Here is a 14,202-nt window from a genome sequence, read left to right as displayed (position 1 = left end):
TCGACCACGTCTGGGGGGAAATTGCGGTCCTTGAAGAAGGAGGCCATCTGAGTTGTACGGTTTTGGAACTGGTCCTCCTGGGAGCAGATGCGGCGGAGACGAAGGAATTGGGAATATGGGATGGCGTTTTTACAGGGGGCAGGGTGGGAGGAGGTGTAGTCTAGGTAGCTGTGGGAGTCGGTCGGTTTATAGTAAATGTCGTGTTGATTCGGTTGCCCGAGATAGAAATGGAAAGGTCTAGGAAGGGGATGGAAGAGTCTGAGACGGTCCAGGTGAATTTGAGCTTGGGGTGGAAGGTGGTAAAGTGGATGAACTGTTCAACCTCCTCGTGGCAGCGCTGATACAGTCATCGATGTAGCGGAGGAAAAGGTGGGGGGTGGTGCCAGTGTAGCTGCGGAAGATGGACTGCTCCACATATCCGATGAAGAGGCAGGCATAGCTGGGGCCAATGCGGGTGCCCATGGCTACTCCTTTGGTTTGGAGGAAGTGGGAGGATTGAAAAGAGAAGTTGTTCAGGGTGAGGACCAGTTCAGTCAGTCGAAGGAGGGTGTCAGTGGAAGGGTACTGGTTGGTATGGCGGGAAAGGAAGAAGTGGAGGGCTTTGAGTCCTTCGTGATGGGGGATGGAGGTGTACAGGGACTGGATGTCCATGGTGAAGATAAGGCATTGGGGAGCGGGGAAGCGAAAATTATGGAGGAGGTGGAGGGCGTGGGTGGTGTCCCGAATGTAGGTGGGAAGTTCTTGGACTAAGGGGGACAGGACCATGTCGAGATATGCAGAGATGAGTTCGGTGGGGCAGGAGCAGCATAATAGTGGGCTACTGATTGACCTGGATAATGGAACTCTGACAGGTTGGTAGCAAGAGGACTGCTGTGAGTAACTCAGGGAGGGACTAGAGTTTACAAGTTTTTTGCCCTTGTTTTTCCCCTAGTTTCAACATTCTTCCTTATGGATCCAAGAGAGGGAGTGCAGTTTGTGAGGTGTCAGTACAAAGCAAATATCTGATCAAAATGCTTATGCTTTTGGGAAGCAACCGTAATTTTGAACTTAGCAGGATGTTCAGTTTTAAAGAGTCAACAATCGCTTTATGTAAAATGGTTGTACAGTCGGGATATCTACTTGCTCAGTGCTGCATTTTGAATAATCAATTTAAAGTGGGTGAGGCATCAGATCCTGTCATCAGTAATAGGTGTTTTTCACAGCTAAAATGCGTCTTGATTCAGATTGCCACTGAGTAGTTTCCAAGCCAGCTGACAGCGAATTATCATTAACCCTTCTCTGTCCATGATTCCTAAGGCCCAGATGCAGGGAACTGAAATAGTTCAAAGATTAAACACTGAAGGCAGATCCTTAAAGGACACCAAAATGGGTTGTAAAGGCTTGCACAATGTGGACAGAAATAGTTATTGGTGAGTGATATACCTGCATGTTCCTCAGATTGGCCAGAGTTAAACTGAAGATTTAATAGAGACTTCTTTAAAAATTAAAAATGATTTCCTCTTGCATGGAGGGAAGGAGTCACTAACAAGGAATTAAGTATTAGAGGGTCTCGTTTCGTGAGTTACAATGACATTACTGTTTACATTTTGTTTTAAGTTCTGTTTCTCTACCTATTTTTGCAGCTTCACAAAGAGCAAATTGAATCTGTAAATATTGGTGGAACGAGAAAAGTTATTGATGGTGAGAACCCAATATATTGGTTGGATATAACTTGCATTTAAATAACACCTTTAATGTACAAGAATGTCAACAGGCACTTTGAAAGAATAGTAATCAGAGAAAATAGACATTAAAGCAAATGTAATTAAAGGCTTCGTCAAGGGGGTGGGAATTAAGAAGGAGAGAGACATATAGAGACAGAGTTGATTTTGCAAGTGTATCTATTAGGCTGCTACTTCAGTGCACCTTTGTGTCATCTTTCAAGTGAGACATTAAACCAAGGCTCCAATTGCATTCTCAGCTGGGTTTACAAGATCTCCTTCTCCAGTCCCCTGGTGTCCTGGTCAATATTTATATCTCAATTAACACTACACACACAGAAGTAAATCCAATTTATCACAATGCCATTTGTGGGAACTTGCTTTGAAAAAATCAGCCACCACAGTACATTATAACTGAATTACACTCCAGAAAGTACTGCACTTCATTGGCTCTAAGGTGCTTTGGGATGTCCTGGAGCCATTAAAAGTGCCACTTGGTATATATACAAATCATGCTTTTCCTTTCATTTTACAAAAATAAAGTTTTAGTGCTACAATCATTTTGATTTTATCTGATGACTGACTGGATTGATGGCAGTGCATTTCACAATGAGTTTTCAGCCTTTTATTTGAGAAATTCTTAAGAATCTAAGAATTGAGAGCTGGAATTGACAATATTCAGTTTCAGTTTTACCTTCCTGCCCGTGCCCCTTGATTCCATGAGACACCAAAGACCTGTCTACTTCAGCCTTCAAAATATTCAACAAATAAATCCAGGACCACTTGATTGGATTCTGGTTTAGTCTCCTGAAATAAACAGTCGGCGTAGTACTGCTAACATAGGCTTCTCCTTTTTATTTCTAGTGTGCCTCCATCGAAATATTCCATGTTTAATATACACCAGCACTGTGAACGTGGTCTTTGGGGGACAACAAATACACCAGGGGGATGAAGATACTGTGCCATATGTACCTCTGGACAAGGTATTCACTGATTCCCTTTTTATTCTGGTGATACTTTCGTTCCATCTCATATGTTTCACATCTGCCTCCGTCCTCCATCTGCACAAACACCTACCCTCCATCTAGACTCCTATCCCTCACCCTCCATCCAGATTCTCCACATCCTCCTCCATCCAGACCCCTCCCCATCATCAGACTCCCCACCTCACCCTCCATCCAGACTCCTCCCCCTCACCCTCCATCCAGATCCCTTCTCCCTTCCATCCAGACTCCCCATTGCCCACTCCATCCAGATATCCCCCCCCCACCCTCCATCTAGACTCCCTAATTCACCCTCCAGACAGACATCTCCTCCACATTCCATGCATATTCAGCAGTCTCCCCTACCATGATCCCACATGTAGGGTGGCTGGTTCATAGTTTCTGCGCCTCTCCCACCAGATGCCGTCCAATGGCCTGGTGGTATAATCGCTAGATAATTAATCCAGAAATTCAGCTAATTTTCTAGGGATCTGAGTTCAAATCCTGCTGTGGCAGATGGTGGAGTTTGAATTCAGTAAAGAATCTGGAATTAAATGTCTAATGATGACCATGAAGCCATTACAGATTGTTGGAAAACCCTATCTGGTTCTCTAATGTCATTTAGTGAAGGAAATCTGTCATCCTTACCTGGTCTGGCCTACATGTGACTCCAGACCTACAGCAATGTGGTTGATTCTTAACTGCTGTCTGGACTATTAGAGATGGGCAACAGATGCTGGCTTAGCCAACGGCATCCACATTCCACAATGAACTGAGAAATAGATGGCACGGTAATGAGGGAGTGGGGAATGATACAGAGGGCATTTATGAGAAGAAGGAACACTCCAATAAAACATTTAAATTTTCAAAGTGACTTGTGTAGTTGCTGAATGTTCTGTATAATTTCCTGTCGAACCTTTCACCCTAGCATGTTGATCATTACTCAAAGACCAAAGCTATCGCTGATCAGATGGTGCTGGCGGCTGATGGAACGTCTTTGAAAGGTACATGAATCGGCAACAACAACATGGATTTGTATAGTGCCTTACATGTAATAACATGTCCCAAGATAGTTTACTGGAGGATTACCATACCATCTTTTAACACCAGCCATGGAAGGAGACACAGGGGCCAATGACCAAATGTTTAGGCTGAAAGGAGGAGAGAGAAGTTAAGGGAGAGAAATCAGAGTTTAGAGAACAGGCAGGTGAAGACAAGATACACAAGAGGGTAGAAACTTAAAGATCTCTAATCAACACAATGCCCAGAACATTTTATCAATAACTGATCACAGCTATTATTGAAAACATTGCTTCTGATTGGGTAGTTATTGTCCTGGTTGGATATAGTCTCCAATCAGGTTCTGCAGGAGCCCTCACTCATTGGCCCATCTTTCACCTTTCTCTCTCCTAGTTCTAGTTTACTTCTTCCATCCCCACTTTGCCTATTATCCCTCAGGCTGTATGAAATTTTCTTCCTAAACTCTTTTCTGATCCCATCTCACCTTCTCCTTAACGCGTCATCTTTATTATTTCCTTAAACACCTCACCCATCCAGTTTCAATCACCCAACCTGCCCTTCCTGAAACTCTCAGGCACAATAAATCATTACATTGGGTGCTTTCACTTGGATTATTGCCCAGAACATCAGAAAGAACTCTCATGTTTTCCTTCAAATATTACCATGACATCTTCTACTTTATTGAAATTCAGTGCAATGATTCCACAAATTCCAACCACAAAGGAGGTACTTGGCTGACTCCCCAAACAATTACATCCGGATTTGTATTGTGCAAATAACCAGGATTGATGTTATGCACAGTATTTGCAGTCAGTTGCTTTCCTCCACTCACTGCATTTTTTTCAAGAAATAATCCTGTTTCATTGGGAGATTTTGCTATAGTTCTGGTTATGACTTCAAGGTTCTGTTTCAAGATGTTGTTTCCTATAAGTCCTGTTCTGCCTCCAACTTATTGACTGATACAATGATGTCAAAAGTCACTCTGAATGTGCCACTATATTTTACTCAATGTGATCAGTCTTCACAATTTGGTACTATCTGAAGACTAGAGAGTGGAAGAGGCATGAGCTGTATGTTTGTAACATTTCAACCTCTCCATCTGACTGTTGGTTCAGTATTACTAATAATTTACCTGGTACTGCAACTCTATACCATGTGTCATGTGACAGAGTTTAAATTTAGCAACAGATAATGTGATGAATTAATCATTCTCTGAACATGAGGCCTGCACTCAGAAGTTAAACATCAGGCAATTAATCTTTCAACAAGTTTAATGCACAGGATGTGTAAGGTTTGTCAATATGCTTTTTGAAAATTCTCTCCCAGCAAGAAGAAGGAGCACAGTATGGATTAGTCCTGACTATAAACTGCCTTGTTTAGGTTGCTGTCTTGACTGTGATGTGCTGCAGATATGTTATCATCCCTCCCTACTCCTGCCTTGATCTCACAATGGGTAACAATCAGGAGCAAGAATATGTATTTCCCTTTTTATCCCTGAGTCCTAGCCCAAGGGCACTGAGGCCAAATTTAGTGTCCTTAAATTTAGAATCATTCCAAAGACACAGCTCTGAGAGTGCAAAACTCCCTCAGTGCAATATTCAGTCAAGATTATTTTTCAATGCTCATGTCTTTAGAGTGGGACTTGAACTTTCAACTTTATGAGTTTGAGGCAAGAATGCTACCCACTGAGTGAGAGCACAGTCAGATGGTATGCAGCCCTTCAAAGGTCCACATCGTTTATCACTTCCTTCTCAAGAGGATCGTGTTCTTCCTCAATTTGATACCTGATGCTGAATTAGGTTTTGGATTTCTGGACTTGAAAATTATCCTAGACAGAGAATACCAACATAAGTTTGAAGGCTAGGAACAAATTGTACCAACTAATCTCAGATATGTTTTCATCTTTTTTTTAAAACAGGTGGCAAGAAGTTTCGAACCTGTGTACTCCGGCCTCCAGGCATCTATGGGCCTCAGGAACAGAGGCACTTGGCACGGGTGGCAGTTAGTATTGGGCTATAAGCCCTTCCAATTCAGCTGATAGTTTCTACGTGTTGTAAAGATTAGCAAAGGTCTCAATGATGAATAGAATTTACATCATGGCATTGCAGTGTACCAACTGTGTCACACCATTCTCCATCATCAGGTGACCTGGTGGATCACGTGACCTTGTTTCAACTAAATAGATCGGGAATGGTTAAAAATCACAATTTGTCGGTGTGTATATAGCTAAATCACGATTAGTCTGTCAGAAGACTTTTCTTTCTCTGGAGTATAGGAACTGACGGGACAAATGGTCTTCCTCTCTGCCAATACTGACTCTATGGCTCTATGCCATTTGCAACCAGATCCTGTGGCCAGTGATTTGCTAAGTTCCTTCTGGGCATGTGTGGAATAGGCTGTGCAAAGCTCTAACAGGGCCAGAGGGATGTGTTGGCTTGCTGCTGGTTGCTAAAAAGAATCAGGGAGGAATTTCTCAGTTTTTCCCTCAAATTGACCTGTCTAATTTCCTGTCTCTCATGGGGAGATCATGTGGCTGAGCTAGAATGGGAATATATATTGTGATATACAAGCTGTCACAGAAAGTCATTTCCTGTCCATCATTGTTGTCAGTCTCTCAAAATTGAAATGACTTCGATCACAGAGTTACACAGTTGTATAGCACAGAAACAAACCCTTTAGTCCAACTCTTCCATGCTGATGAGATATCATAAATTAATCTAGTCCAATTTGCCAGCATTTGGCCCATACCCTCTAAACTTTTACTATTCAAATAACATCCTGATGCATATTAAATGTTGTATCGTACCAATCTCCACCACTTCCTCTGGCAGCTCATTCCATACACACACCATCCTCTGTGTGAAAAGGATGCCCTTTAGGTCCCTTTAAAATTTTTCCCTTCCCACCTTAAACCAAACTCTCTAGTTTTTGATTTCCATCCACTGGGGAAAATACCTTGGCTATTCACATTATCCATGCCCCTCATGATTTTAAAACCTCTATAAGGTCACTTCTCAGCATACAATGCTCCAGGGAAAATAGCCTCAGACTCCTCAGTATCTCTTTATGGTTCAAACCCTCCAACCCTGGCAACATCCTTGTAAATCTTTTCTGAACCCTTTCAAGTTTCACAACATCCTTCCTATAGAAGGGAGACCAGAATCGAATGCAGTATCCCAAAAGTGGCCTAACCAATGACCTGAACAGCCACAACATGACCTCCCAACTTCTATACTCAATGCACTGACCAATAAAGGCAAGCATACCAAATGCCTTCTTCACTATCTTATCTACCTGAGACTCCACTTACAAGGAACTATAAACCTATACTCCAAGATTTCTTTGTTCAGCAACACTTCCCAGGAGTCTTACATTAACAGTATAAGTCTTGCCCTGATTTGCCTTTCAAAATGCAGCGTCTCACATTAATCTAAATTAAACTCCATCTGCCACTCCTCGGCCCATTGGTCCATCTGATCAAGATCCCATTGATTTGTGCAAAGCTTCACAATTTGCGTATCCTCAACTGACCAATACTGGAGCCAGAGATCAAGGTAAAGTCACCATAGTCTTGCCATACTAACGGGTTGCTCTATCATTAGAGTCAAAGATGACTGGGGTTGGTTTAACCTGAGAGAGAGAGAGAAATGAGTGTGTGTGTGTGTCTGAGTTTCTCTGTGTGTGTGTGTCCTTCTCTGCACTGGAATTAATTTGCTCTGCACTTCAAAATCTTCTCAAAAGTTCAGCAGCTGTGAGAGACACAACTTGGGGCTAAATATTGTTCGATGTACTCATCAAGTTCAGAGCTGAAGCTCCCTAATTGATGGTAAGAAAATGGAAGAGTCTTAATTTCATGCCAATGTTAAAACATTTATATAAATTCAAAATATATGATTTCCAAAATCCATTTGTAACAGTTTTCTGTGTTAACTGTGACAGTCACAAATATTCCACCAGTTTCATTAGAAACAACCATCTTAATGTTAATTGAGTGTCTTCCTGGGATTAGGAGGTCTTATGGTGCAGTAAATATCACTTCCACTTCTGAGTCAGAATCCATGCATCAAAGTCCCTGTACAGGACTTGTTGGCCACAGAAATTGTGTTCTTGTTAGTCCTCCCCACTGTTCCACAAAGGAAATAAGGTACATATGAAGATAGCATACAATCATCTGTGAAAAGCCATAACCCTTTATAATATACAGCTGCAGAATTTGGACGCATCTGATCTGGATTGTCCTTCAACCAGTATCACTGAAACAGATTATCTGGTCATTAAGACATTCCTGTTTGAGGGATCTTACTGTATCCAAATTGACAGCCATGTTTCCCACATTACAACAATTATCAGATTTCATTGGCTATAATGAGATTTGAGATTGTGAAAACACTGTAGAATTGCAGATCCTGTTTTTAAAACTACCTCTTTGACCAAGTTTTCAATCATCTGATCAATTATCACAATGATTTTATTTGATTAAGCTCCTGTGAAGTATCTTGGGATCGTTTGACGATATTCAAAGTGCTATATAAATATAAATTGTTGTTGAACTGGTATTTGTACCTTGATAAAATGCTAACATCACTCATTAAATTCTCTGGTGATTGCATTTCAGCATTCACCTGCTTTAAAGGCTTCATTTGACTTATTCCCCAAACCTGCCTGATTGCAATGAAAGCGCTAGGAATATTTCAAAGGCTGCTCTTCTTTTATGTAATTAGGTTTGATAATGATTACGAAGCAAGATTATTGAACTTTTAATGACCGATTTAACCTTAGTGAAATCAAACCCTGATTGTGCTGGACAAAGACTTAGTGACAGGTTAACATCTGGCTATAAGAAGGAAGAAACTGAGAATAAAGGTCTCAATTTCAAATTGAATATTTGATTGCCTCGGTTTTCACTATAATGTCCTATCAGACATTTCATTGTGTTAACAAAGCTATTGTTAGAGGTCACACAATACCAGGTTATAGTGAGGTGCAGTGGTGACACTGCGGACTGTCATCCCCTCTGCCCACTCCCCCCCCCCCTCCCCCCAAAGCTCAGGGTGAATGTTAGTTCTATAAATGACATCACCCTCAGTCTCTCTACTACCATTCCCACCCCAGTTACAGTCTCCACTCGCACTCCCAGGTCCAGCCCTACACTACATCCTAGCTCCCAGCCCTGCCATCCCCCATCATCCCTCCAGACTTCCCCCTTACTGAGGACGAACGATCAGTCCTCAGCAAAGGCCTTACCTTCATCACCCTCCGCTCCCAAATCAACAAATTCAACACACGCATCTGCAATCCTCTTTCTCCGTGGTGGTGACAGGTGACAGAAGTCACCTGACGAACGAGCAGTGCTCCGATAGTTTGTGATTTCAAATAAACCTGTTGGACTATAATACGGTGTCATGTGAGTTCTGATTTTGTCCACCCCAATCCACTTGCACTTCCACATCAAAGCTGTTGTAGATCGGATAGGACTGAAAGCTGATGGACTTTATTTTGAAGATCTGTTTCTTTACAAGCCTAAAACAACATAGTAAAACATCCCAGGTACATCCTCAGACAAAACCTGACAGAGGATCAGATAAGGAGATATTAGTACAGGTGACTAAAACGAGAATATTTTAAGAAATGCCTTAAAGGAGGAGAGGGAGATGTGGGAGGAGAATTCCAAAGATTATGACTCAGGAAGCTGAAAACATGGCCACCAATTTTGGAGCTATTAAAATCTATGATGCTCAAGAGGCCAGAATTGGTGGAATGAAGAGGTCCCAGAGTTGTGGATATAGAAAAAGTTATAGCGAGGGGTGAGGACATACAGGGATTTGAAAAAAAGGATGAGAGGCATTACCAGATGAGAGCAGACTTAAGTCAGCAAACACAGAGAGATGGGGACAATGTTGAAGTAAAACTATCAGAGGTTGTAGCAATGAATCAGCATGGCTTGGACAAATATCACCAATATCACATTCTGCACTAGGAATCTCAACTGGCCATCAGGATAATTTTCTATTGTCATGACAACGTTACAAGATAAAAAATGCAAATTGTTTACAGACTTGAGGCTGATGTCCTGAAAAGTACAATTTGAAATTGCCTCAAAACAATGACATTGGAATCAATCCTGTTAGTAAGAAATCTGGATGTAGGTTTGCTCGCTGAGCTGCAAGGTTCATTTTCAGACATTTCATCACCATACTAGGTAACATCTTCAGTGAGCCTCCGAGTGAAGCACTGATGGTGTAGCCCGCTTTCTATTTATATGTTTGGGTTTCATTGGGTTGGTGATGTCATTGCCTGTCCAGAACCTCAAGCTGAGCTACAAATCTTCTCAAAACTCGCAATTAAGAAATCTCCTCACTAAGTAATTTCAACAAGATACTAACTGCTCATTGAGACAGCTGCTAGTCTTTGAAGTTTGTCTGAAATCAGTGGAACTTTGTAAATCAGTAAATACAAAGTAATAACTTTTTTTAAAATACATTTTATGTTTTACATGTAAGGTGTCCCAAAGTGCTTTATAACAAACAAAATACTTCCTTTGAAATGCATTTCCTGTTGAAATGTAGAAAATATGGCATAATCTGAGCAAGTCTCCATAGCAATGACATAAAAGGTTAGATAATTTATTTAAGTAATGTTGGTTGAGAGAGAAGTTTAATCTTGGGCCATTCTGAAATAGCACTGTAAAATATTTTACTACCTGAGACAGTGTCAGATGTTATGTCTCACCAGAATGGTGCAGCACTCAAAGTGCAAGCCTGCACTATGCTCTCAAAAATCTTGAATGAGACTTGAACCCATAAACCTTTACACAGACAAAAGTTTGTCAACATATTGAGCCATAACTAGTATGAGTACGGATTAGTGACATTTTGGGAATTGCTAGGAATTGGCAAGCCACTATACAGTGTGAGCAATGCTTCAGTATTTAATGTTGATGGTGATTACAATTGATTGCTTGTTCAGATTAAATCTGTACCCTGATGGCTGCAGGTGAACATTGAAAGACGTCTGTTCAGTTTCACCTTTGGAAATCCTGATACCAAGATGAACTGGGTCCACGTTGACAATCTAGTGCAAGCTCACATCCTTGCTGGAGAGGCACTCACGGCTGCTAAAGGTCACATAGCGGTAAGTGGCAGGTCTGCACCATTATGGGATGTGCTAAGATCCAAAATCCAAAGTGGGCATCACAGCCTGTGAAGTTATGGGTTGTATCATCCTTGCGGCTTATTGATTTTACTGATTGAACCAACAAACAAATTGGATTTACATAGCACCTTTAACATTGTAAACTGTCTGAAGGTGCTTCACAGCATCAGAACTCATATTAAACTTCTAGTAAACAACAACATATGAACCCAAATGATCAAAGCACCTTTGTCAAGGAGGTTGGTTTTAAGGAGCATCCAGATTGAGCACCAGTGTGGGCCAATGAGCACAAGAGGTCAGGGGTGTCTGAGTCTTGATACAAGTTACTAACGGAGATTTTGGATGCGTTTATGCTTACTGAGATTCGAAAATGGAAGGCCAGCCAGTCGAGCATTGGAATGTTTGAGTCTGGGGGCAAACACAAAAAAACACACAAGGTTTCAGCAGCAGGTAAGCTGAGAAGACTAATGTTGCAGAGGTTGAAAGAGTTTGTCATTATGACTATGAACTTTCTGGTATTTCTGTCAGTCTAATTGAGAACATTGTCGTGACAGAGAGATTGTTGAAATTAAAGACATCTCAACAGATGTAAATGCAAGAAACCTGAAATAAAAGCTGCAAATACTCTGCAGTTCTGGCAGCATTTGTGGAGAGAGAAACACAATAAACGTTTCAGGTCCATGGCCTTTCTGGTAAAATGCTAACTTTTTTTCTCTCCACAGATGTTGCCAAGCTGAATATTTCCAGCACTTCCTTTTATTGGAAAACCCTTGAGGTGGAATCACCAAAATGTCACTGTATTTATAGTTCCTCTTTCTGGGATTTGAGAGTCAGTATTAGCCACGGCTTAGTTGGTAGTTCTTTGAGTTAGAACATTGTGGGTGCAGGACATTAACACAAAATGCCAGACAGACATTGCCACTGTACTCCTGCAGTGCTGCATTATCAGAGATGCTGCCTCTCAGATGAGGCATTAAACCTAGGCCCTTCTTCCCTTCCAATGGATGTGAAAGATCCCAGGGTGTTACTTTGATGTAAGGCAAGAGAGTTATTAAAGTGTTCATGGCGAATGTTTACCTTTTAGTTTACATTACCGAAACAGATTACCTGATCATTACCACATCGCTGATTGTGGGAATTTGCTGCACATAAATTGGTTGCTGTATTTCTACATTGCAATAGTAACTACACTTCAAAATGTACTTAACTGGCTGTAATGCACTTTGAAATGTCCTGAGGTTATGAAGGGTGTTATATAAGTAAGGACAAGTCTTACTTTAAGTGTAACTGTTGTGATGATCTGTTCAGGCATGGTTGATATAAATTCACTGTGTAACTCATTCATTTCAAAGCTTATTTTTGTGTTTTAATGCAGCCAGATTTATTGTCTCATTTACAGAGTGGCCAAGTTTACTACATCAACGACGGAGAAGCTGTAAATGTATTTGACTGGTTATCCCCATTGGTAGGTGTGAAAAAACAATTTAAAAATATTAATTCTACTATCAATATCAGAAATAATAAACTGTCAGAGCTTTTTAAAAAAAGTCTCAAAATGTTTCAAATGACATTTTGAAGTTCAATAGCTGTTGCTCTGTGGTTAAATGTGGCAGCCATTTTACACACAGCAGGATCTCACAGACAACAATGAGATAAATGATCAATTGATCAGAATTATTTTCTTATATATTGGTTGGCCAAGACACCAGGTGAACCCCTCTGCTAACCTTCAAGATACACCATGGGATCCAGCTCTGCTTGGACATTTTTTTAAAGGGTGGCACCTCTGACAGTGCAGCATTCATTCAGCATTTCTCTAAAAGGTCATCTTCTTTCAGCAAATCAACAAATGTCTATAAGATGTATGGGAGGAGTGCACCAAGCCGCTTTTGACAGCCACCTTTTAAACCCATGGGATGCATGAGAGCACCAGCACCTGGAAGTTCCCCTCCAAGTGATGCTCTATCCTGAGTTTCAACAACATAACTGTTTCTTCACCACTGGGGAGTCAAAATCCTTGAACTCACTTCCTAACACTGCATGGATGGCAATGGTTCATGAATGTGACACACTACCACCTTCTCAAGGGGCAGTTAGTGTTGGGCAATGAATGTTATTATTGCTAGCATCACTTATATCTTTGAATTAACATGAGAAAGTATTCACTTTGAAAAACATGGAAAGTCACTACAATATAAATGGTCCTCTTTCAAGGGAGATGCAAGAGCTGGGAGATGTGGTATAGTTCACAATTACCTTAAAGAGAACCACACAAGTAAGGTTGTTGAGAAATCATATGGATACTTGGCTTTGTAAATAGGTGCATTAAGTACAAATCAGGAAAATTCCACCCCCCCTCCCCACATCGTTTCAGGCAACCGGTCAGGCTTTAATTGGATTGTTATGTATAATTTTGAGCAACAGAAGAATGAAAGACATTGGAAGGGTAAAGAATAGATTTACCAGCATGCTATCGAGGATGAAGGGTCAGTTAGCTCAGTTGGTTGGATAGCTGGTTTGGAGGCGGAGTGGTGACAACAACATAGGGACAATTCCTGCATTGGCTGGAGTCTCCATGCAGGTCCTATAATCTCAACCTTGCCCCTTGCCTGAGGCGTGGTGACTTTCAGGTTAGCCCACCACCAGTCATAGAGTCATAGAGATGTACAGCATGGAAATAGACCCTTCGGTCCAACCCGTCCATGCCGATCAGATATCCCAACCCAATCTAGTCCCACCTGCCAGCACCCGGCCCATATCCCTCCAAACCCTTCCTATTCATATACCCATCCAAATGCCTCTAAAATGTTGCAATTGTACCAGCCTCCACCACTTCCTCTGGAATCTCATTCCATACAAATACAGCCCTCTGCGTGAAAAGGTCGCCCCTTAGGTCTCTTTTATATCTTTCCCCTTTCACCCTAAACCTAGGCCCTCTAGTTGTGGACTCCCCGGCCCCAGGGAATAGACTTTGCCTATTTACCCTATCCATGCCCCTCATAATTTTGTAAACCTCTATAAGGTCACCCCTCAGCCTCTGATGTTCCAGGGAAAACAGCCCCAGCCTATTCCACCTCTCCTGATAGCTCAAATCCCCCAACCCTGGCAACATCCTTATAAATCTTTAAAAGTTTCACAACATCTTTCCGATAAGAAGGAGACCAAAATTGCACACAATATTCCAACAGGGCCTAACCAATGTCCTGTACAGCCGCAATGTGACCTCCCAACTCTTGTACTCAATACTCTGACCAACAAAGGAAAGCATACCAAACGTCTTCTTCACTATCCTATCTATCTGCGACTCCACTTTCAAGGAGCTATGAACCTGCACTCCAAGGTCTCTT

The 14,202-nt window shown here is 41.5% G+C and overlaps 1 protein-coding gene across 1 annotated transcript in view; it reads left to right on the top strand.

The window, feature by feature from the left end:
- sdr42e2 (short chain dehydrogenase/reductase family 42E, member 2) overlaps positions 1–14,202 on the top strand; it is a 38,195-nt gene that overhangs the window by 9,325 nt on the left and 14,668 nt on the right. The window contains exons 3-8 of the mRNA XM_043711066.1: positions 1,623–1,680; positions 2,565–2,683; positions 3,612–3,687; positions 5,622–5,704; positions 10,697–10,834; positions 12,255–12,320. Of these exons, the coding sequence (XP_043567001.1) occupies positions 1,623–1,680; positions 2,565–2,683; positions 3,612–3,687; positions 5,622–5,704; positions 10,697–10,834; positions 12,255–12,320 (540 nt within the window). The remainder of the gene's footprint in view (positions 1–1,622; positions 1,681–2,564; positions 2,684–3,611; positions 3,688–5,621; positions 5,705–10,696; positions 10,835–12,254; positions 12,321–14,202) is intronic.

Source organism: Chiloscyllium plagiosum, chromosome 21 (genome assembly GCF_004010195.1).
Source record: "Chiloscyllium plagiosum isolate BGI_BamShark_2017 chromosome 21, ASM401019v2, whole genome shotgun sequence".
NCBI lineage: Eukaryota > Metazoa > Chordata > Chondrichthyes > Orectolobiformes > Hemiscylliidae > Chiloscyllium > Chiloscyllium plagiosum.
Note: the sequence above shows the minus strand (reverse complement) of the source record. Positions and strands in the feature narration are given on the sequence as shown.